Genomic DNA, 24,744 nt, shown 5'->3' on the forward strand with positions numbered 1-24,744 from the left:
GGAGGACAGGCATACACAAGTGAAACATGAAGGCCTGGGAACACAGTATGGTCTCCTGTAAAGCCATCTGACTTTGGGCTCTGGTTGGGACACCTGTGACCTGCTGGTAGGTCCCCAGTGATCTCCTCACAGTCCATTCTGGTTCTTTTTTGGGTTGGAAGTTCTTCAGCTCTCATATAGGAGATGGTAGGCCCAAGGGAGCAGAGCGGTGGTATTTGGCACTGGACAGAGAGACCTCAAAGGGTAGAAAAGTTATCTCACATCTGCTTTCTTGTTTCAGGCAATCAAATGAGCAAATGGCCAAAAGTTCAAACTCTTCATCAACTTCTGTCAACAACTCCCCTCTGTCTCCTGTGAAATCCACCTTTTCAGGCCAGACTTGCATCTCATCTATCAAGCCAGGCCCTTTGCCATCTAACCTGGATGACCTGAAAGTGAGTGCAAACTTTGTCACCACAAGAGTAGATTCTTATAGCCTGAATGTGCCTTGCTATCCCTAAGCATGCAGTGTAATGCTGCAGAGGCTGAGCTGGCTGGGAGTGAATGTGTGTAACAGATCAGCAAACCAGAGCCGCTGTACTGCACGCAGATCCAGGAGCACACTCACACTGGGTCAAGAATCAGTCAATGCAGTGTTAGCTGAAGACACGGGATTGCTACTCTGCGGGTGTTGCATGGGTACATTGCCCCAGGACAGATATCAGCAAATCCTACAATGTAACTCTTGAGACAGCTGCAGGCCAGGGCATGAGGTTGAGGACTAAAGGAAGATCTATGCTGCTCCTCCTGCAGTTCATGGTTCTGTACCTGCTCTAGTTTTAGGATGGCCATCATGGATGCTGCTAACAGACCAGTCAGAAGCTAGGAGATCAGCATAGCCTAGACACTCACCAAATGATTCAGCGTCTCTGTGGCTGTTGGAAGCGCATGCTGAGTCCATTCCACTTCAGCTGCTCTGCTAGCAGCAGCTAGGCCAGCTCAGCTCTCTGCACAAGCAGATACCACTGGAATCTGTAGCTATGAGCGCTGAGCTGGATGCTGTCTAATTCTTTCATATAGGCAGGACAGGCAGGGCATAAGAAAGAATCGTTCATATCAACAATTCTTTCGTACTTTGTTAATATAGCCTCAGCCTTGGCCTCCAGGAAGGCCAAAGCTAGACCCTTTTAGGAGCAGAGACCTGCGTTAAATACTCATTATTAGAGAGAGAAAATAAGACAAGATAGAAATAACACGTGCTTGGCTCTGGTGATGACATGGTTCAGATTTCTGAACCTGGTACAGATGCCTCAACCTGGAGTATCTGGCTCCAAAGGAAGGTGGTCATGTTCTCTGAGCTAAAAGAGCTAGCTCCTGGACTGTATAAAATTCCTTGGCTTTCACAGAAATTGCTAGAAAGGGAGTCATGGGTTACCTCCATGGCCCAAGGACTGCTGCTCGTTCATGGAGAGCAGTCACAATTGCTGGAGAAAGAAATGTGATTTTCCTGTTAGGAAAGCTCAGGGTCCTGAAGGATGTGCAGCCGTCAGCGCTGTGCACAGTGGCTCTAGCAACTGCAGGCAAGACACCGAGCTTCTGCAGACTCAGAGCTTTAAAGCAGGAGGTTGGAAACCCCTGTGATCTGACACTCCTTGTGAAAAATGTCAGGTAGAAACCTGAGGGTTCACTCGTGAGGGAAGTCATTAGGAATGATTATCGGTGACTTTCCTTCTAGGTGTCAGAATTGAGACAGCAGCTGCGAATAAGAGGCCTGCCTGTATCAGGTACAAAAACAGCATTAATGGAACGTCTGCGGCCCTTCCAAGAGTGCAGCAGCAACACAGTACCAAACTTCAGTGAGATAACAACTGTCACCTTCCCAGTCACTCCAACAAGCACCTTGTCAAGTTACCAGTCTCAGTCCTCCACCAGCATGTTATCGAACGGCTTCTACCACTTTGGCAGCACCAGCTCCACCCCACCCATCTCCCCAGCCTCCTCTGACCTCTCTGTGAGCGGCTCTTTGCCAGACACGTTCAACGATGGGCCCATGTCTTCTCCACAGTTTGGTCTGCAGCCATCACCGGTTCATGGCAGTGCCGAAGAAAGTCTCATGAGCAGCATGAATGGAGGGAATATCCAGCTGGAGCTGGAAGGGATTGACACAGAGAAAGACAAGATGCTTGTGGAGAAGCAGAAGGTCATCAATGAACTGACGTGGAAGCTGCAGCAAGAGCAGAGGCAGGTTGAAGAGCTACGGATGCAGCTCCAGAAACGAAAGAGAAGCAATGGCCTTGAGGAGAAGCAACAGTCCACTCAGCATTTCTTTGGGGTTCCCATCAAGCAAGAAAACACAGTGTCCAGCTGCCCGTTTGCATCTAAACAAACTGCCTTGAAAGGCCAAGCCAGCAGCTCAGATAAGTTAAGTAACTGTGGGGTGCCACAGCTGCCTCACATTGTAAATAGCCACTGCTTGGAACCTGCAGGCCAGAGCACCATCACTTCCTCGACATTTCTTAGCCCGCAGTGCTCCCCCCAGCACTCTCCACTCGGGGCTGCAAAAAGCCCACAGCACATCAGCCTGCCGCCATCCCCTAACAGCCACTATCTCCTCTCATTGTCCCCGGGCTCACAGGCAGAAGGGCGCAGCGGGTCCCCGCAGACCAACAATTGCCTTCGCACAGCATCGGTAAGTGGGGAGTGTTCCAGATGGCATCTTGGTGGTGAAAGTGGTCGTGTTTGTGGGCATTTAGTCAAACCTTCCTGTTTGAACTTTCCTATCAGACTGATGCTGCTGGCATCCAGGATGGACATACAGGGGTTTGTGGGAGCATCCTGGGCTACCTGGAAAGATAGAGGTGGAGCATGAGTTGAAAGCTAATGGCACCACAGAGTCCTCTCCAGGACATCTTCTGGGAAGCCCTGCTGCCACCACAGCCATTTGCACTGGGGGGAGCCACAACACAGCTTCTTCTGCCCACAGAGCCCTGGCATAGCTCCTTCTGCTCTGAAGGGGCTCATGCACTGCACGTCTTAGGCCTCATGGAGCCCTGGCACAGTTCCTTCTGCCCTGGGGGGAACCTTGGCATAGTTCCTTCTTCCCAGGGGGTCCTGGCACAGCTCTCCCTGCCCTTGGGCAAGCACTGGCACAGCTCTTTCTGCTCTGGGGAGCCCTGGCACAGCTACCTCTGCTGTGGAGGGATCTGACACAGCTCCCTCTGTCCTGGGGAGAGCTGGCATAGCTCCCTCTGCTCAAAAGAGTCCTAGCCCAGCTCCATCTTCTCTCAGGGGGAGATCCTGGTACAGCTCCCCCCACCCTGGAAAATCCCTGGCATAACTCCCTCTGCTCCATAGAGTCCTGGCGCAGCTCCATATGCTCCTGGGGGAGCCCTGGCACAGTGGTATAGAGCGTTTCGCTGAGCCACTGCTACTCCTAGCAGTGTGAGAGCACTGGACTGAAGGAGAGCAATTACCCCAGTCCTTTGGGAAGCCTTTTCGTGAGAAGATAGAGCAGACTTGCCATTGAGATGTACAGTCATGGGAGAGTTTGTGGCACCACCACCGGTCACCAACATAGCAGAAGAGAGTTGTCCCTTCAGCATCCATGGCTCCTTGCTCAGCCTGCTGGACAGGTGTGAAAACTGGGAGGGGGGGTGCACCTGGCAGATATGGTGAAGCAGCCACAGGATGGGCAGCACAAGGTGCTGCTGTTTGAAGCCCCATCTCCTCCCAACACCATATATTCATCCTACCATTTTCTCAGGCAGCAGGAGAACCCATCATAACAACACGTAAAGCACACTGCACTCGCAGTGGTGCAAGGTGTGTGGTGCATTCACACAGTACACACACTGCATTCATAGCAGATGTGCAACAAGTGTGCACTGAATACAATAGCTGCATTGCACACTGCAAAACACCCAACCCTCAAGCAGGACAGTTCATGAAATGCATTCCCACAATTAAGATGCTGAGCAGTGTACAGTGGTGCGCTGGGGAGTGAGTACAGTGCCAAAGGGGTGAAATAGAAGGTGGGATGCACTATTGTCTCTAAGCCATTCAGGGTACAGTGATACAGATGAGATGATAAGCAGATGGGCACAATACTCTCAGTGAGCTGGACAGTGGGGTGCAGTGCTGTGGGGGCAATACACCAAGAGACACAGTGAGGCAGGTCTGAAGAACTGGGCCATAATCAGAGGGCACCAGCTGTGAGCAGCAATGCTTCAAGGGGTCCCCTACATCCTTCCTCATTGCTAAAGCGAAAGGGGCAAACATAGGGGTTAGGTCCTCTGTATCCTGCAGTTCATCCTGGCTGCGACACCAACCATCCTGGGCTTTTCTCTGCTGTCCACGAGGGGCTTCCTGGGATGAGGGTCACTTTTATGGGGGTTCAGGTCCCCGCCTTCAGTGAAAGGAGCTGGGCAGCAGTTTGTAGCTGGGGGAGTATCGCATTGCTGGCAAGGTGCAGCTGACTGTCACCAGGAGGGTTTTGCTCTCCATCTTACTCTGCATGTTCACAGCTGAACTGAACACCAGTCTGCTCTGAGGTATCATGTCTATGGCCAGATCTCAGACAATGACCAGAGGTCAACCCGGCCCTGGACCTCACTGGTTTCCTCAAAACTAATCTAAAGGCACTAGTTTACCTACCTGTCTCCTTGCCCAGAGGCCTGGCACATGCCCTGTTTGATCTAATTTGACCCATAACATCATTCATTTCTCTTGAGTCACTCTGGTTTCAATTGGGGTGAAAGAGAACTGGGCCTCCAACAGTGCCAAAAGGAGCGTAATCTTTTCCCTGTGCATTGATTCCATTTCCCTATATTTCCCCCACGCAGATGGCTACGCAGGCAGGTCAAAAGTTTTCTATTCCATCCCCAAGTTTTTGTAAGTCAAGCCCAGCCCTCTCAGAGGTAAAGCAGCTTCCATCCTATGAGGATGCAGTAAAGCAGGTAACTGCATGATTTTTTTTTTTTTTTCTATAGGGCTAGGACCCTGCAGGATGTTCTTTTACAATTAGTGTAACCATCACATCAGCTGTAGGAGTTACAGCCCATTATGTGGTCTATGGTAGGACAGGCCTGTTTCCATGGGTGAGAGGGGAGTCTGTAAAATCTCCTGGTATGGGCTTTCCCTGAAGCATTAGTTGCTAAATGTAGTGTCCACGAAAATGTTAGATACTATGCTGTGTATGATATTTGCAGTATCTTCACTGCTAGTGAAAGGTGCCAGCTCACTCTGGGGGCCTGACATCCCACACAAATGTCCAGAGACTTTGGGGGAGGGGGGGCTCTTCTTTGGGGTGCTATGTGAGAAATAGACCCTCGGGCATGCCAACTGGCCAGTCACTGGGAAACTTCACCTTCTCTCTGTAGCCCAGGAGCAAAATGCCCTGCTCCATGCCATCTGCCTCCCTTAGCCTTATCCTGGAGTGCTGTTCTCATGGGGAGGACTGTCTCCATCACCTGTGAACCCCTTACTTCTAGTGAAAGTCTTTCAACAGCCTCATTGCCAGTTTTGATGGTGCCTTTAGGAAAATGGAGTGACGCCATTGGCAGTGATAAAGATTGGCTTACGCTAGCTGGCAGAAAGGACTGTGGAAAGTCCTGCCAGTGTCAGGTCAGGGAGAGGATGCTGCCACTCTATTGTCCCCCAGTGAGCAGCAGGCACGTGCCAAAGTTGGCGTCCAGAAATTCTGCGTGTCCAGTTGCTATAGGAAGAGGCAGTCTGAGGTGGCTGCATCCTGCATCAGAGCGCAGAGCCAGCTGCAGGGAGGGGGAGAATGTGATGTAATGCTCTCCGCATCCACTACCCATGTCTCAGGGCCCTGTGGTACTCTTCTGAATGCCACTGCCAGCCCTGTGTTGGCATAACATCTTTCATGCACGGGAGGAAGCCATTTGTGAGCTCTAGAGCCACCCACCTGGCTCGTGGCCAGAGGGACCTTCCTCCTAACGCCCTCTACTCTCCTCTTTACTGTTTGCTGCAGCAGATGACACGAAGTCAGCAGATGGACGAACTCCTGGACGTGCTGATTGAGAGCGGAGGTACGCACTGCTTCTCTGTTCCCCTCCAGCGCTTCCCCTTCAAGAGCTTAGGTCCATGGGGCCCAGCAGCTGTCCTCCTCTGTGTGAAGTGCTGCCAGGGCCCTCTCCCATACACAGCCCAACCCATGCTAAGCCCCATGTGAACAGCTGCCAGTGCTCATGCCCTGGGGACTGGGTCCAAACCTGGGGAAGTCAAGAGGCCAGAAGGAGGGAATATGTCAGGCTTCCCACAGGGCGAGCAACATGACTGGGACTGAGTCAGGAGTGGGTCTCCGTAGGCATGCCCAGCCCAAGTGCACTGTTCAGGGACCTTGGCAGTGCCTATGTGCCCAGTGGTGGTGGGCACTCTCTGAGCACCTCAACCACCTTTTGTTTGTTGAACAGAAATGCCAGCCAACGCCAAGGATGATCGTTCCTGCCTCCAGAAAGTACCTCAGATAACGGTGTCTACAGGGAACTCCAGCACTTCACTCTCAAAATCATCTGCCCCATTTGAACAGGTCTCCTCAGCCCAGCTCTCATTTGAGCACTGCCCAGGCAGCAGCGACACTCACCTCGAAGTCTTACTGAACGCTCACAGCCCACTAGGCAGAGTCGGAGAAATTGCCCTGCTGAAGATGGGAGGAGAAGAGTCCCACTTTGAAGGGATGATAGAGGGCTTCTCTGGCAAAGCCACAGATGAACTGCTCACCTCCCAGGAGATTTTACAGACTCCCCTCTCACCCATGGAAACCCAACTCTCCCCTTCCCCTGGTGACGGCTCTGGTTTACAAATGAGTTTCACTGAATCTCCATGGGAGACTATGGAATGGCTGGATCTAACCCCCCCCAGCTCTGCCACAGGCTTTGGCTCTCTTACCCCTGCAGGTCCCAGCATCTTCAACATTGATTTCTTAGATGTTACTGATCTCAATCTAAACACCAGCATGGACCTTCACCTACAGCAGTGGTGAAAGGGAGGATGGTGGAAGCAGGATACTATATGCCCACAGCAGCCAGCACAGTGTTTCCATCATGCCAGAGAACCCACAGGGCTAATGTATCACATTCAGGAGAAACTGGAGTCATTTTCCCAGCATATAACTTGTTCCAATTTCCAGGTACTGCTAATTGACAGCACAATAGCTCTGGTACTTTGGTTTTCCGCCATCTACATATCCCCTCAAAGGATACTAGTGCCTTTAAAAACAACACTTCTCTAGATTGACAATTTGCTAGAACTTCAATTTTGTTTCTTCTGTCTTTTTTCCCCCAGTTTTAGGAGTCACTCCCATGAGAACGGGAGCAGCTCATAAGAAAACTGTGTGGTGAGGAGAACTCACCTGGGAAGCAGCAGAAGTCATTCAGAGGAGGGCCTATTGCTATGCCATTCCCTACTCCCCTCCTGCTCTGCTAGCCCCTTAGGCAATAGTGCAAGGCACATCTTAGCCATGCTGAGGCCAGGAGGTGCAGGAGCAGGGAGGCCCAGACACTCTATCTAGCCCAGGGCAACAAGTGCACTTCTCTGTACTGACAGACTCACTTGCCTTACTTCCTTCCTCCTATCCCAAAGGCCTGAAAGCCATGTTGCCCTAGTCCCTGCACAGCTGTGCTCCAGGTGGGTGAGATATGGAGCCTGTCATGTTTATGGTGGCACTTAGTAATGTGCACACAGTGCCCAGTGGGATGAAAACTAGAGAGCAGTCCCAGCTGCAGCCTGAACTGAATCAGGCTGAAGCCTGTGACCTTGAAACAGAGAGCTCTGGATGCTGTAGGCAGCTGCTCAGGCTGCAGATGCAGGTGTTGAAGGGAATGGCATTCAGATAGAGCTGCCATGTCCCCACTAACGTGACACAGATAAAGAGATGTGTAATGTGTTTTGGCCCAAGTTCAGGAGCAAGTCATATGGAAAATACCGCAAAGCTTTGTAGGGGCCGTCCTCTGCACGGCTAGAAGAAACAATGGATCTCCGCCACCCTGCATGACCTGGGAGCCAGGGGAGCCAGAAATAGCAACTGAGCTACCTATATGTGGGACAGGGTCGAACAGGTCCTTGTGTGGCCATGGTTTTGTGTGAGCATCTGATTTGTAGTCTCCGCTCCTCTGCACCCATTCCTTCTTCCTTCCCCCCATTCTTCCTTGTTCTCCAGTAGATTCTCCTCTTTTCTGAATATATTCCTGCGTCACTGTTCACTCAGCTCAGAGCAAGGCCGTCTGGAGAACAGCTGTGAATCACTGAGCCTAGAGGAGCTTGTTCTTCTGAAGACAGCGGCGATGGATGCTCTCCTACAGTGATGCCTTCAGTTTGAAGTCACCAGCATTTCTCGTACAAGTCTCTGTGCAATATACTTCCTCAGGCTCTACTGAGAAGGAGCCTTTGCTTCACTTCTTGGCTTCCACCAAAGAACTTGCTGCAGACTGTTTGACGGACACATCTACTTCTTTGCAATTCTGGTTTTGCCAAAGTAAATATTGTTGCTGACAAAGATTGTTAAACTATTTACAGACTGAGTGTATTTAATATTTGTGTTACTGGAAGGACAGCACAATGGAGATGCAGCAGCTGGGGAGGAGGTCCAGCATGAGGGGCTTGCAGGCAGTCTGGCCAGCAGCTCCTGCAGCGTGCTCCACTCAAAGGGCTGCTGGAGCTGCTAAAGGAGCTCTGCGGCCCCTGCTGTGTCTCCAGTTCATGGCGTTGTTGCATGCTGTATAAAGAACATGGCAGTAGCTTTTAAATCACTATTTAAAGCATCACTTTCTATTGTACAAATGGTCACAGTGCACTGCTAGGATAGATGAACACAGGTTGAGATTTTTTTTTTTTAAAGGAATTTCTTTTTGTAAGTGAGAAATTTTTAGAGCCGGTTCATGGAGAATATTAATAGCACTTGAATCAGAGTAGTGTTAGCTGCTACACTGTGTAATTGTACAGGGCTTTCCAGACAATTTTCTCCTTTCAACAAATGTATTTCCTTATTTAAAGGGATGCTGTCAGCTTCAAACTTGTAAGCAAGCACATTTCCTTACCTATGTTATCAGCAACACCTTCATTATTAAAAATCCCTTTGTCTTGCCACTCCGATTTGCTGTTTGATTTCACCCAGCTGCAACAGCAGCCGCCATTCCAACTGCAATTATTTGGTTTTAACTCCATTCCCTGAGGCAGTTACAGTCCTTGCAAGAGCATAAGTCTTTCTTTCAAAGCAACAGTTTTTCCTGGAAGATTTCTAAATAAGCTAGCTGGAGTGTCCTATTTCTAAAGACTTTTTCATCTGTTGGCTTTGGTTTCACTTTGTTCTTTTACAAATCCTTCTCTTTGGGTCAGCACCCCTTTCAAAGGAAGCAGTCAGCACTCTGGACTCTTGCCCAAATGCTTTTACGTTTTCAAGCAGCCGAGCTCTGGCTGCGGTAGGCCTGTGGGCCGCGGGGCATGCCTGGGGAGCTGGACCTCCCTTTGCCTGCAGGGAAATGGCAGATGCAGGCTGGAAAGCTTTGCTGGGTGCTTGCATTGCCTTATGTCCTGCCAGGGCCAAGTTCTAGCAAAGTTTTGGATGTGACTGGCCTTGACAAGGAAGCAGAGGGAAGGAGGGATTCATTTCCAGCCACAGAGCAGAGAATGGTTTATTTTCAGTGAGATTCCCCTAATGTCTGCACTCATTTGCTGTCACCATATGTTATCTGCTCAGTCTTTTTGTTCTCATTACTGTCATTCCAATAGGCTGAGAGTGAAAAGTAAAAGCTGCTCGTGAAGTTGCAGATGCAGCTTCTGAAAACCTTCACCTGGGTCTGCCTGATCTTCCTGAGCAAACAGAAATATCTCAGCATCCTAGTGCCTAAGGCAAAGAAAGGGCCCTGCCCACTAGAGAGGAGATGCTGAGTCCTTCTCCCCAGTACCTAATACTGTAGGTTTCCACATTCATCACATCTTTCCTTTAATTAAAAAAAGATTCCTAGGACATTTGCACATCTCTTTTGGGGAAGAGATTGAATGATGGACTTAAAAGGTGAAATGATCCTGAGACATTGCGGAAGTGAATCTGAAAAAAATATAGATGAGAAACTGACTAGTTTCTATAAACATCTTTTAATCTCTTAACTATACATCGCAACCAAATACACTGTGATAAACTGGCTGGATTGAATCAAGTTATGGTTACTTAAAGAATAAGAAGATAGGTCTCAGGCTAAGATTATTTCAGCAATACTATAGATAGAAATGCTCACCTGTCCTCTCTCTCACCATTGAGGGCTGGGCTGTTCAACCTACAAAAGAGGAGCTGAGAGGACATGCTGCCAGTCTCCCATCTGCAAAAGGCAAAGAACAGGCGGAGCAGGACAGGGAACTACAGATCTAAACTGCAAGGAGGATTCTTAGAAGGTGCTAAGCAAATGTTAGTGAAGTTTGGACAAGATATCTAGGGGAGCCACATGATTAGTCTTGGTTTGATCAGTTCAGATAGAGGACAGAGGGAGGGATGCAACAATCTCCTGAGGTCCCTCCAGGCCTCATCCTTGCTAAGGATACCTGCAACAAAGCTCCTCCACTGCCTGGCAAAGGGCTCTGCTCATCTATGCCTTGGCCAATGGCTCTCCAGCCCCTGCTGCAGCTGTCTTCTGGGAGAGGATGGGCCATACTGGAGAGAACAACCAGCTGGCAGGACAGGGCCCCCTCTTCCTTCACATTGCCTCAGCAGAAGAAGCGTGCACGAATCACAGAATCACAGAATCACAGAATGGCCAGGGTTGGAAGGGACCTCTGGAGATCATCTAGTCCAACCCCCCTGCTCAAGCAGGGTCCTCTAGAGCATATTTCCCAGGATCACATCCAGACGGGTTTTGACTATCTCCAGTGAAGGAGACTCCACTACCTCTCTGGGCAACCTGTGCCAGTGCTCTGTCACCCTCACAGGAAAGAAGTTCTTCCTCAGGTTCAGATGGAACTTCCTGTGGTTCAGTTTGTGCCCGTTGCCTCTCGTCCTGTCACTGGGCACCACGGAGAAGAGACCGGCCTCATCCTCTCGACACCCCCGCCTTCACATCCTTGTACACACTGATGAGATCGCCTTTCAGTCTTCTCTTCTCCAGGCTCAACGGGCCCAGCTCTCGCAGCCTTTCCTCATATGAGAGATGCTCCAGTCCCCTCCTCATCTTTGTAGCCCTCCGCTGGACTCTCTCCAGGAGTGCCATGTCTCTCTTGTCCTGTCCTGGGGAGCCCAGAACTGGACACAGGACTCCAGGTGAGGCCTCCCCAGGGCTGAGGAGAGGGGCAGGATCACCACCGTGACCTGCTGGCAACACTCTGCCTAATGCAGCCCAGGAGACCATTGGCCTACTTGGCCACAAGGGCACACTGCTGCCTCATGCTTAACTTGTTGTCCACCAGCACTCCCAGGTCCTTCTCTGCAGAGCTGCTTTCCAGCAGGCCAACGCCCAGCCTGTACTGGTGCATGGGGTTATTCTTCCCCAGGTGCAGGACCCCCTGCACTTGCCTTTGTTGGACTTCAGGAGATTCCTCTCCTCCCAGCTCTCCAGCCTGTCTAGGTCCCTCTGAATGGCAGCACAGTCTTCTGGTGTGTCAGCCTCTCTTCCCAGTTTAGTATCATCAGCAAACTTGCTGAGGGTGCCCTCTCTCCCTTCCTCCAGGTCATTGAGGAATACATTGAACAAGACTGGAAATCCCCTTCAGCCGTCAGCTACCATTGTGAAGCTCCCCAGTGGCTTCCTGGCAAGATATGCCCCTTGAATCCCATTAGAGAAGTGTTTCAGTTTCCTGTCCTCCCAGGCAGGGATGCCAAAGCCCAGCCCTGCTGGTCACAAGAATATCCTCTCCTTTACAGCGTCAACATCATTCACTGCCACTTTATAACCACCTGTTCCTGTATCACTTTGTCTTATATCTCAGATAGCTCTCCTTTCCTGGAACACGTTGTGTCAAGGCAATGTCATGGGTGCTCTGTTCTTTTTTACTCAGTGCCTGCTGATGATCTTATTTCTTTGTTCCCTCAGGGGGTTAGTATCCCCTTGAATTGTCTGCCTTGGACATGTGGGTGACTTTCCCATACAGACTGTCCCAACAGATTTAGGATCCTGGGGCCTTTCTTACTCTCAAATACAAGTTGAAAGATCCTAGTCATGCCACACTTTCTGGGCCTTCCTGTCTGTAAAATATGGGAAATACAAAGCCAATAAATGTTCCAAGAATCAAATACCATTTTTTGTGTCGTTGGCAAGGTTTTTAAGTGCGAGAATGCTGTTTCAGTGCACCATCCAGTGTTTCTTCTGTCAGGAGCACTAATAGTCACAGTTTCCCCTCCCAAGTTACATGGGAAAATATCTGTTTCTCAGTCCTTCTGGGCTCAGAAGGGGTGTCCCTGTGCCCTCTGATGTCTGCCGTATGAAGAGGAAACAGCAGGAGGAACTTGCATGCACTTACCTCAGATCCTTGCAGGAAGGATAAGCCTAAAAGCCTGGCCCATCTCATACTTGCATAGCCCACGCAGCTGCAGGCCTGTCTACATCTCTCTTCCAGAGAGACATCACCTGTGGCAGTCCCCCCTGAGAGTTTGCTTTAGCTTTGGAGGAGAGGTCATAGAGCTGAACTAGGGCCTGTCAGATAGGTTCCTGACACATCTCTGCTCACAGGCACTTCGAGTGTGCAATCCTGGACACTGGCACAGCCATGGGAACTCCATGCAGCAGGCCTTAGTGTGCCAGCTGGTGCCCCAATAGCAGGAGGACTAAAGAGAAAAGAGGTAGGAAGGAGGAAGAGCCACTATTTGAGCTACAGAGACGATTCACCCATCCATAGTCCTGCTCCAGGTTGTGGCAGGCCCTACCCAGCACTGCAGTGCAAACACTGGCTGCCACTGCCTTGCCCACACAAAGCTCTCTGCCACCCATCATTGACAAGGCCCTGTGACACCTAGCAAGCCCTGTCCTTTCCCCATCACCCCCACAGAGGCCTTGACTTGCATGCACTGACTGGCACTCCTCACTGCACCCCTCTGCCATCTCCATACCCAGCGGCAGCACCCAGCACAGCCCTCTGCCACCCTCCACCAGCTGAAAGCCCTTTACCTCCTTCTCCTGTGCACACACAGCCCCTGCACCTCATCACCAACACAGAGCCCTCTCTTACTTCAACATTGGCACACACAGTCCTCTCATAGCCGCTTGCTAGCACAGCCCTCTTTCACCACTCACAGAGTACGTTGCTAGCCACCAGCTGCCCAGATCCCTCTGTTCGTCCCTAGCCAGAGCCCTCCACCACCACCTTGCCCTAGCTTAAGTGCACAGGGACCAGGGCCAGCCCTCATCTACACATGGAGCCGTCTGCACCTCCTTGACCTCACAGTCACCCCCGCACCTGCAATACCTATAAGTAGGCCACCAAGGAAGGGGAACCGCGCAGGCCGCACTGAGGCTTTTGATGGGCTTCAGCACAGTCTGTATCTGGTTTTAAAGCTACTACAGATACTTGTGCACCCTGACACATTGGCAGTGTTATTCCAATAAGAACAGGCTTTCTGAAGACCATCAGCACTACCTGTGCTGCTTGACTTACGCAAAGGAGAACAAGACTTCCTTTTTTAATCACAGCACCTCCCCCTTCAAACTGCTACCAGTTTGTCTCATCCAAGTAACAGACTAGGTTGTTTGAATTACCATCACTTTGTTACACTCACAATTTTGCTGTGGGCAAAAGGAAACATACTTTATAGGCAAATATATGAATTTATTATTAGTTTTACTATTAGTTATTAAAGTCTTAACGATCTAATCAAAAAATCATTTTTAGTCTACTTACTATGACACTAAAACTAATAGTTCAAATTACACACAATTAAAGTAAACACACACAGACTTCCTAGCATCTACCCCCTTCCTCTGGGGTTGTGCTCACCTTTCCATTGCCCCTCCAGGTTTTAGAGCTGATGGCTTCAATCTGGAGTAGGAGAGCATGGAGTGCTGTGGCGTTTCATCCACATCTTGAGTCATTGCCAGGAGGAGCATGGTGCTGATAGTTTCTTCCTCCTCACTCTACAGTTGGCTTTGTAAAGCACTGGAGTCATTTTTTTTTATACCTTTGCTAGCACAGTCTACAAATGGTCTGTCTTCCTTGGTCCATGATTCCACATTTCATCTGAATTAACTATATATGATGTGTTTTACATATGCTGTAACATAAAAAAAAAACTAAAGCTAGTTTTACCCCACTCTTGGGCCTACATTACTGCGAGGAGCAGTGACCAGATATTGATGAATTGTTTATAGCACTGGGGCATCTGGTATTATACTGTGCCTGTTCCTTCAAGGTACATGCTATCATCCCATGCCTCTACTCCTCTACAGTGCATTTTACTCTGGTGTCATAAGTAGTTCCTTCTGCACAGAATAATTACTTTTTATTACTAGCTATTATTTACAAAACATATACATAGCAATAAGTGATACATCACACAAAGTTATGAAAGCTAAAACAGAGTAAGTAGTAGTCATTTTGTCATTAAATAATTGGTATTACAGCTAAACAAGCTAAAAAGACACCTTAGGCAGGCTAAGACTAGTCCAGACAAAGTTTGACAAGTCCCGAGGACCCTTTTACTAGCTTAGCACAAAGTCTGACTTAGTACAAGCAATGGCAGCACCATATTTACTGAACTACAAGCCTACAAAGCCACAGGACCTCAGCAAGGGCCACTGAACATCTTCTGAGCTGCTCATCTTTTAAGAAAACACGTTTTCCTGGGACATTGGAACCACTCCCAGTCCCCTAGATGGGCCTATCCAAAGTAACTCCCTTTTCCAGTGCCAACCTCAGCCAGTACCATGCAAAGGTGTTTCTCCAGCACCCTCCATTGGAAATGCCCCTACATTTAGATCACGTGCTGCTCACAGTGATCCCATTCAAAAAAGGTAGCTTCAGCGAAACCGACTTTTCTGTGGGAAACAGGTATTGGCTGGATTCCAAGATGGTTTCTGCCAATGTTAAATTGGTGTTAAATTGGAATCAGGTTCAAACATGCTTAGGAAATGACTGTGATGTGAAGTCCCAGGACCTAAATCTATTTCTCTCCTTCCTTATTTTCTCTCCTTCTGCTGTTTCAGCACAAACTCAGATACAGAAGGAGGAAAAAGAAAGACATGCAATGTCCTGCTATAGGGGAACTGGGAGTACAGCCATTGTCTGCAGTATGCAGAAAGTTGAGCTACAACTCCCACCATGCCTCCATCACAGTTTTCTTCATGTATTGATCTTTTGAGGAGTTAAAGCATCTTCATCAACAGAGGCAGCGAACAGAGGCAGCAGTGTCTGGGCTCTGCCTGGGCCTTCTGTGGGGCTTGTTGGAAGTTGTGGAGACTTTCTGGGGACCCCCGAGGAACTAGACGGTGCTTGCTGCTAGCAGGAAGGGAGAGCTAGGCAAGGCCTACTGCAGGGGTCCTTGACTTAACTTCCCCTGGGAAATTCTAGCTGCTGCTAACGAACTCTCTGGGCTGCCCTGGTCAGAGGGAGTTGGGGCTTTTCATTCAGGTGGCTCCTGAATGAGTGGGTCAAGCACCCTTGTGAGTCACTGCTAGGCAGAGGCCTATATAAGAGCCAGGCCTAGAGCGCAGCCCCCAGAGTGCAGCCAACAGAGGCAGCGAACAGATGCAGCAGTTTGTGCAGCAGTTTGTGCAGCAGTTCATGCAGAAGGGCACCAGAAGGCAAAGAAGACACCTCTCCATTTTCCACAGTGGTGTGTCCTTCCCCGGGGCATGGTCATGACATGCTGCAGAGCACGTTTCCCAGTGGCTGCTGGAGGTGCTGCATCACCTGTGTCTGAGGCTTCAACCCAGACAGACCCTCAGACAGCAGATGCAGCTCTGCAGGGGTCAGGCTGCAGGGAGTGCCTGGGGTCTCTCCGTGGGGCCTGGGCTGACAGTCAGCTCTCCTGTGTGAGGTGTGCTGTGGTTGACCAGTTGCGTCACCAGATAAAGGAGGTACGGGAGGAGGTTAGTAGGCTGCGTAGCATCCGAGAGGATGAGCGGGAGATTGACAGGGCGTTCTCGGAGACTGTTCAGCTCCAGGAGTCCCCACCCCCCCACTGCAGTGGAGTTGTCGGAGGGCTCTGTACCCTGTGTAACGGTACATCATAACGCTGTTGAAGAGGGCTGGAAGCTGGTGACCTCTCGTAGAAGGAGAAAGGCTCTTGCTCCTCCTCAAGGCTTACCCTTGAAGAACAAGTTTAGCGCCCTCCAAGCTGAGGAGGAGCTGGGCATGGCTCCAAGAGAGGCAACTGGCCTGGCAGACCCTGTGCCGTGCAGGAACACTCGGAAGAAGTGGCGAGTGATTGTTGTGGGTGACTGCCTGCTGCAGGGGACAGAGGCACCTATCTGCCGACCTGACCTCTTGTCTAGAGAGGTTTGCTGCCTGCCAGGGGCTCGAATAAGAGATGTCATGGAAAGACTGCCAAGGCTTGTCCATGCATCAGACTACTGCCCTCTGCTGCTCTGCCATGTGGGCACTAACAACAGGAAAGGCAAATTGGAAACCATCAAACAAGACTTCCCAGCTCTAGGAACGCCGGTTAAGGGTCTGGGAGCCCAGGTCGTTTTCTCCTCAGTCTTGCCTGTGAGGGGAAAGGACGGGAGGAGGAGTAGATGAATCTTCCAAGTTAACAGCTGGCTGCGCCGCTGGTGTTGGCAGCAGGGTTTTGGTTTCTATGACAATGGGACCCTGTTTGAGGATCAACAGCTGATGGGGAGAGATGGGATACACCTCACTAAGCAGGGCACGCGCGTCTTTGCCAACAGATTGGCCAGCCTGGTAAGGAGGGCTTTAAACTAGGAAAGATGGGGGAAAGGGAGTGGTATAGTGACAGGGTAGTCAGTGGAACACCGCTCAAGTCAGGATGCCTCCAGCGGGTGCATGCAGCCAGGGGAGACAGCACGGGACATGGCTATGGAGGATCCTCTTGCACCTCTCCTGAGAAGCCTGCATGCTCGATTGCCTCTCTGAAATGCCTGTACACCAATGCACGCAGCATGGGGAATAAGCAGGAAGAATTAGAGCTCTGTGTGCGGTCGCAGGGCCATGATCTCGTTGCGGTTACAGAGACATGGTGGGATAGCTCACATGACTGGAATGCTGTCATGGATGGCTACACGCGTTTTAGGAAAGACAGGCCAGAAGGGTGGAGATGCTCTTTATGTGAGGGAGCAACTAGACTGTGTGGAGCTCTGCCTCGGGGTGGAGGAAGAGCAAGCTGAGAGCCTATGGGTAACGCTTAAAGGGCAGGCTAACCTGGGTGACACGGTGGTGGTGGGGGTTTACTACAGGCCACCTGACCAGGAGGAAGTCATCGATGAGGCCTTCTACCGACAGCTGGAAGTAGCCTCACGATCACAGGCCCTGGTTCTCATGGGAGGCTTCAACCACCCTGACATCTGTTGGGAAGACAGCACAGCTAGGCACAAACAGTCAAAGAGGTTCCTGCAGAGGACTGATGTTAATTTCTTGAGACACCAGGTGGTGGAGACACCAACAAGGAGAGGTGTGCTGCTAGACCTTGCACTAACAAACACAGAAGGTCTAGTTGGAGAGGTGAAGGTTGGGGGCAGCCTTGGCTGCAGTGACCACGAGATGGTGGAGTTGAGGATCCTCCGAGGAGGGAGCAGGGTAATAAGTAGGATCACAACCCTGGACTTCAGGAGAGCTCACTTTGGCCTCTTGAGGGACCTACTTAGGGGAATCTCATGGGGTAGGGCCCTGGAAGGAAGAGGGGTCCAAGAAAGCTGGTTAATATTCAAGCGTCACTTCCTCTAGGCTCAAGGTAGGTGCATCCCTCTGAGTAAGAAATCCAGCAAAGCGGGCCGGAGACCTGCATGGATGAGCAAGGAACTCCTGGCAAAACTCCAACAGAAGAAGGAAGTGTACAGAATGTGGAAAAGGGGACAGGCCACTTGGGAGGAATACAGGGACGTTGTCAGAGTGTGCAGGGATGCGACAAGGAAGGCTAAGGCTCATCTGGAATTAACCAGAGAGAAAGTCTGAAGAAAGGAAGACTCCCTTGGTCAAGGAGGATCGGGTTAGAGATCTTTTGTCCAAACCGGACATCCACAAATCCATGGGCCCCGATGGGATGCACCCACGAGTGCTGAGGGAGCTGGTGGATGTTATCGCTAGGCCACTCTCCATCATCTTGGCAAGGTCCTGGAGATCAGGAGAGGTGCCTGAGGCCTGGAAGAAAGCCAATGTCACCCCAGTCTTCAAAAAGGGTAAGAAGGAGGAGCCAGGGAACTACAGGCCTGTCAGCCTCACCTCCATCCCGGGAAAGGTGATGGAACGGCTCCTCCTGGAGGTCTTCACTAAGCATCTGGAGGACAAGAAGGTGACCAGGAGTAGTCAGCATGGATTCACCAAAGGGAAATCTTGCTGGACCAATCTGATAGCCTTCTATGACGGAATGCCTGGCTGGGTAGATGAGGGGAGAGCAGTGGATGTTGTCTCCCTGGACTTCAGCAAGGCTTTGGACACTGTCTCCCATCACATCCTCCTAGGTAAGCTCAGGAAGTGTGGGCTAGACGAGTGGACAGTGAGGTGGATTGAGAACTGGCTGGATGGCCGAGCTCAGACGGTTGTGGTGAATGGCACAGAGTCCAGTTGGAGGCCTGTGGCTAGTGGTGTCCCCCAGGGGTCAGTCCTGGCTCCAGTCTTGTTCAATATATTCATCAATGACCTGGAGGAAGGGACAGAGGGCACCCTCAGCAAGTTTGCTGATGATACTAAACTGGGAGGAGAGGCTGACACACCAGAAGACTGTGCTGCCATTCAGAGGGACCTGGACAGGCTGGAGAGCTGGGCAGAGAAGAACCTCCTGAAGTCCAACAAAGGCAAGTGGAGGGTCCTGCACCTCGGGAGGAATAACCCCATGCACCAGTACAGGCTGGGCGTTGGCCTGCTGGAAAGCAGCTCTGCTGAGAAGGACCTGGGAGTGCTGGTGGACAACAAGTTAAGCATGAGGCAGCAGTGTGCCCTTGTGGCCAAGAAGGCCAATGGTCTCCTGGGCTGCATTAGGCAGAGTGTTGCCAGCAGGTGGAGGGAGGTGATCCTGCCCCTCTCCTCAGCCCTGGGGAGGCCTCACCTGGAGTGCTGTGTCCAATTCTGGGCTCCCCAGGACAAGAGAGACATGGCACTCCTGGAGAGAGTCCAGCGGAGGACTACGAAGATGAGGAGGGGACTGGAGCATCTCTCCTCTGAAGAAAGGCTGCGAGAGCTGGGCCCGTTGAGCCTGGAGAAGAGAGACTGAGAGGCGATCTCATCAGTGTGTACAAGTATCTGAAGAGGGAGTGTCAAGAGGATGAGGCCGGTCTCTTCTCCGTGGTGCCCAGTGACAGGCCAAGAGGCAACGGGCACAAACTGAACCACAGGAAGTTCCATCTGAACCTGAGGAAGAACTTCTTTCCTGTGAGGGTGACAGAGCACTGGAACAGGTTGCCCAGAGAGGTAGTGGAGTCTCCTTCGCTGGAGATATTCAAAACCCGTCTGGATGTGATCCTGGGAAATATGCTCTAGAGGACCCTGCTTGAGCAGGGGGATTGGACTAGATGATTTCCAGAGTCCTTTCCAACCTAAACCATTCTGTGATTCTGTTACATTGGCCACGGTGTGTTTGACTGATGGTATGCTGCAGCACTCCTGGGTCATGCTCATGTGGCGAGCACTGAGATTTCAGCACGTCTCCTTGTTGACTGTGCTAGCAGGACCAGAGGCGGTAACAAACTGGATGGCTCATGATCTAGTTCTGCAAATGCCTTGTGTGCCTCATAATGAAGCTCTTTCTTTTCATCTTCTCTGAAACATGCAGTAGCCCCTCAAGACAAACCAATCCTGACCAGTGCATCATGGAGTTGCCATTGTGCAGCAGGAAATCAGAATGTAATTATAGTTTCTGGTGAGTTCTCAGTCCATCTTCAATCTGTTGCAAAGCCTCTTTGCCTTATAAATAAAAATCGCAAGAGTGGATCTGTCAGACTAACAGTAGCATGGGCTTCTGCTTCTCTGGTCACTAATTGAAGGGAAGGATTGTCTATCAATCAGCAGTGATCCCAGAGAGAAGAACAAGCCTTTCTGCTCATCCCTGGCATATTGTCTGGCTGTTTTATACCTGGCTCCTCTTTAGATTATGCAATACTCAGTGCGGTGCACTATGAGGAACTTTGGCGTGATCCTATCTTTGCCATCATGTTACTTAATTAAAAGGTGTCCACAAGCATCTAAATCCTGCAGTGGTTTAGTCCCTTCTCAGCCTCCCAGCTACAGTGTTACCTTCCTGGAAGGTCAGGAAGATCTCCTTCTCTTCCCCGATTTAATCTGACTGAACATAATCTGGATTGCCACAGCACTGGGAGGTTCCATCTCTAGCCAACAGGCTGCTCTTCCACCTGGCTATGGGAGAGACTGTCCTCAGAGTCAGTCATTAAATCAAACTTTCTATCCAAAAGCAGAGAAAGAATTGAGGCATCCAGATTCTCACCCCTCATTTTCTTGTCTTTCCTTCTGAGATGGCTACCTTATGTCAAGCATGGACCAAATTTGGGAAAAGAAGGAATAGAGCAGAAATTAGCTGGGGAAACAGTAAGTCACTGTTACCAATGAACCAGAGCAAGTGTTTCCTGTTGCCTGTTTTAGGCTCACACAAAACACTCTTTCCAAAGAGTTTTCAGTATAGCTCTGATGTCTACGCCCATTCAGATTCAGAAGGATTCATGGGGTGTGCTGTGCTGCTGCAAGCTGCTTGCCTCACTCATGCTCCTGCCCCGTTGCTTGCACAGCTGGGAAGGACAGTGCTGTGGTGTACATGCAAGGCTTGCTGCCACCTGCCCACTTGCCAGCTCCCACCGCACACCTACTCTTGGTTAACAGACCATTGTCTGTTTGACAACCAGCAAAACCAGTCTGCAAGTTTGCCCCAAATATACATGTACAGCCCCTGTGGTACCTCCATGTATGCACACTCAAAAGCATAAACATGAGTAGCACACAAGACCCAATTGCTCAGTAGATATGACTCCACAAGCAAGCACTTCTACTCAGTTTGGGTAGATGGCCTTTCTGTACATGTCTTTCACCCTTCCCAATTCAGAGCCTGCATGTGCTTTTGGTAAAGTTAGCACAGCTAAACTTGCAGATCAACATCCCTGCACCCAGCACTTCTAGTGCAGCTGATTAGAGATTTACAGCCTGAAGTGGCAGCCACTTGGAGATACTTGCTTTCTCCTAGCAGCTGAGCCTGTTCAATCCTTCCATCTGCAATTTATTCAAAGATAATTGCTTGTATTCACTCACAGTCTGGCAGACACCCCACTGTCCAGCCAAACAGTCAGCTCTGATTTTATTCTCCAATACAATAGTGACACTGTCTATTTCCAGAAGAGGGAGTTTGTGTTTCAGCCTACAGTTGAAGTGTTTGCATAGCTTTAAACATAATGGAAAATTCAAGGGTTTTGTTTTTTTTTTTTTCTATCCTTATTCATAGGAACAGCCATTCCTTCTCTTCTTGGTCCCCTTCACACATGCAAAGCAATGTCAACTTCTGTGATTTTTTTTTTTTATCATGTGCCACAGTGAGGCTGGAGCTTTTTTTATGCTATAAGCAGTATTTATGGGGTGAACCCCGGCCTGAGTACTTCATTAACTTTTGTCTGGCAATTAAAGGAGGGGAGAGTTTGAAGGCTAAGAGAAACCAAACAAAAGATGAGTGGAAACATGGACAGCACAACTCAAAGTGCTCCATGTAGGAAGAGGCGATAGTGCACATGCCCATTCATACTGCTTGAGTCCATTCAGTACTCAAACTCATCAAAACCTCAGAGTTGGTCTTGGAGCCCCATAGCCAGATAATAACCATAACAACGCACAGTATATTTTCTGGATGCTATAGAGTGCTTGGTGAAAATTTGAAAAGAGCCTCAGCCCTGCAGGTGTGCATAAAGGGCAGCCTTCAGAGCCAGCACAGCCCTATATTCAGGACCATGCACTGGTACAGAGGGAAAACGGGGGCCACACTTTCTGAAGTGTACCACAGAAGCAGGGAGAGCCCAAATACTGGGAACATTTGGATAAAAGGAAAGAGATGAACCTAGGAATAAAAAAGAAAGATGAAGAGATAAGGAATAATAAAATGGAAATGTATACTTCATATTAGGCATCAAATAGCATCAAAGAGAGGGACCAATCTGACTAAGAAGGGCACTAGAGAGGAGCAGAGGCCTTATATATGCCTAACAGCGGGTGGGGGGGAGGGATTGCACTCATGTCTTCAGGTTAGTGGATAGAAAACAAAAACCTCTCTCTGTGGATGCTCGTGAGGCTCAGGCACTCAGACTGTGAGGTTGTAGGTACACCTGAAGAACATCTTTAAAACCCAGGACCAGCTTGCACAGATTTTGTTCTCTGTGTTCTGTATGTGTGTATATGTATATAAATATATACATATATATTCTCAGTTATTGCTCTATAATAAAGAATGATAAAACAAATAAACATGTACCCACACATGTAAAATCACTAAAACAGCTGTGTTAATAACAAATTGTTGTTACAGGTTGAAGTCTTTTGCAGAGGGCATGGTTCTGAGACCAGTGGATTCATTGCTAAATCGTATCACAATAAATGGTGGTAAAGTTGTAGAAAGCCTTAGAACATGGAAAAGCTGATTTCAGATCCCTATTTAGCCCTTCTGAATTATGGGACAGCTATGTTGAAAGAGATTACTGAAATGCTGTTCAAGAGAAAGCCTGGAGTCAGGCTACCTGATTGCTCATATAAAATGCGATGATACCGTAAATTCTTAAAAACTCTGAGGAAAGGGAAGATAAAAATAAAATGAAGGTATTATAAATTGAAGCTGCGGAGCTCCAGAACAGGTGACTGGCACGTGATGGTACACCTAGGGCAGCAAAAGCAGTAGTCTGTTGGGAAGTTTTTTTCTCCCTCCTTTGGTTTGGTTATGAAGCAAGGACAGATCAAAAGGAGAAATCTGGGGCTCCTCCAGCTGACTTAGTGAAGGAAGAGGGAAGCGAGAGACACATCTCTGCCACTATCAACAATCGATCAGGCTGGAGAAAAGCATGACCAAGCTACAACAGAGAGCTACCCACCAAGCAGCTTGTGAGGCAAGGATCCCCTGGCAAGGGATGTCAAAGACAACAAGAAGCACTTCTGTAAGTACATCAACAGCAAAAGGAAGACGAGGGGGAAATGTGGGCTTTCTGCTGAATGGGGCAGGGGCCCGGGTGACAAAGGACACAGAAAAGGCTGAAGTACTGAATGCCTTCTTTGCCTCAGTCTATACTGGTAAGACTGACCTTCAGAAATCCCAGGCCCCTAGAGACCAGGGAGAAAGTCTGGAGAAAGGAAGACTTTCCCTTGGTGGAGGAGCATCACAGTAGGGATCCCTGAAGCAAACTGGACATACACAAGGCCATGGGCCCGTGATGGGATGCACCCACGAGAGCTGAGCCGATGGCATTACAAAGCCACTCTCAGTCATCTTTGAAAGGTCCTGGCAATCAGGAGAGGTGCCTGAGGACTGGAAGCAAGCACTCCTTTCTTCAAAAAGGGCAAGAATGAAGACCCAGGCCAGTGAGCTTCACCTCGGTCTCTGGGAAGGAGATGGAACAGCTAATTCTGGATACCATTTCCAGCCACATGGAGGACGAGAAGGTGATCGGGAAGAGTCAGCATGGGTTCACAAAGGGGAAATCATGCTTAACCAAACCGATAGCCTTCTACGATGGAATGAGTGCCTGGTTAGATGAGGGGAGAGCAGTGGATTTTGTCTGCGTTGACTTCAGTAAGGCTTTTGACACTCTCTCCCATAATATCTTCATAGGCAAGCTGAGGAAGTACGGCTAGATGAGCAGAGTGAGGTGGACTGAAAACTGGCCAAACTGCTGGGTTCAGAGGGTTGTGATCAGTGGTGTGAAGTCTAGTTGGAGGCCACTCTAACTGAAGTCTAGTTGGTGTCCCCCAGGGGTCACTACTGGGTCCAATATCATTTAACAACTCCATCCATGCCTGGGGAGATGGGACAGAGTGTACTCTCACACGTTTGCGGATGATACAAACCTAGGAGGGGTGGCTGATGCACCAGAGGGCTGTGCTGTCACTGAGAGGGACCTTGACAGGCTGGAGGAACGGGCAGACAGGAACCTCATGAAATTCATGAAAGAGAGGTGCAAGGTCCTGCACCTGGGGAAGAAAAATCTCATGCACCAGTACAGGCTGGGGGATGACTGTCTGGAAATCAGCTTTTCAGAGAAGGACCAGGGGGTTCTGGTGGACAAGTTCACCATGAGCCAGCAATGCGTCCTTGTGGCAAAGAAGGCCAATGGCATCCTGGGTTGCATTAGGAGAAGCACTGCCAGCAGGTTGAGGGAAGTGATTCTTTCCCTCTGCTCAGCTCTGGTGAGGCCACACCTGGATTGCTGTGTGCAGTCCAGAGATGTGGAGCTACTGGAGCGAGTCCAGAGACGTACTCTAGGATGATTAAGGGCCTGGGGCATCTCTTATATGTGTAATTCTGTGGGTGGGGCATCATGACAAGCAAGAAGTCCAGAGGGGATTTGGAGAAAGGCAAGTAATGCATCAGCCTAGGCAAGCCTCAGCCTCTCACAGAAAAATATGAGGAAAGAATTGGGCTTCTCTCCAAAGGATGTCCTAAAAGGTCCCTTGGTCCCATTGCAGCTTGGC

At 49.8% G+C, this 24,744-nt stretch overlaps 1 protein-coding gene across 20 annotated transcripts in view; it reads left to right on the forward strand.

Annotated features, from left to right (window-relative positions):
- The window catches only part of MYOCD (myocardin), a 291,222-nt gene extending 279,004 nt beyond the window's left edge, over positions 1-12,218 (forward strand). For 10 of the 20 annotated variants that reach the window (XM_068913808.1, XM_009680324.2, XM_068913812.1 and 7 more), the window contains 5 exons: positions 281-434; positions 1,715-2,668; positions 4,821-4,934; positions 5,972-6,029; positions 6,414-9,082. In XM_068913808.1, coding sequence (XP_068769909.1) covers positions 281-434; positions 1,715-2,668; positions 4,821-4,934; positions 5,972-6,029; positions 6,414-6,982 — 1,849 coding nt within the window. In that variant the 3' untranslated portion in view covers positions 6,983-9,082. Of the gene's footprint in view, positions 1-280; positions 435-1,714; positions 2,669-4,820; positions 4,935-5,971; positions 6,030-6,413 lie in introns of all 20 variants that reach the window. The other 10 variants (XM_009680326.2, XM_068913824.1, XM_068913821.1 and 7 more) reach the window with 4 other exon arrangements.
- Positions 12,219-24,744: the final 12,526 nt, after the last annotated feature.

The sequence above is a fragment of the Struthio camelus genome, chromosome 19 (assembly GCF_040807025.1).
Source record: "Struthio camelus isolate bStrCam1 chromosome 19, bStrCam1.hap1, whole genome shotgun sequence".
Classification (NCBI taxonomy): domain Eukaryota; kingdom Metazoa; phylum Chordata; class Aves; order Struthioniformes; family Struthionidae; genus Struthio; species Struthio camelus.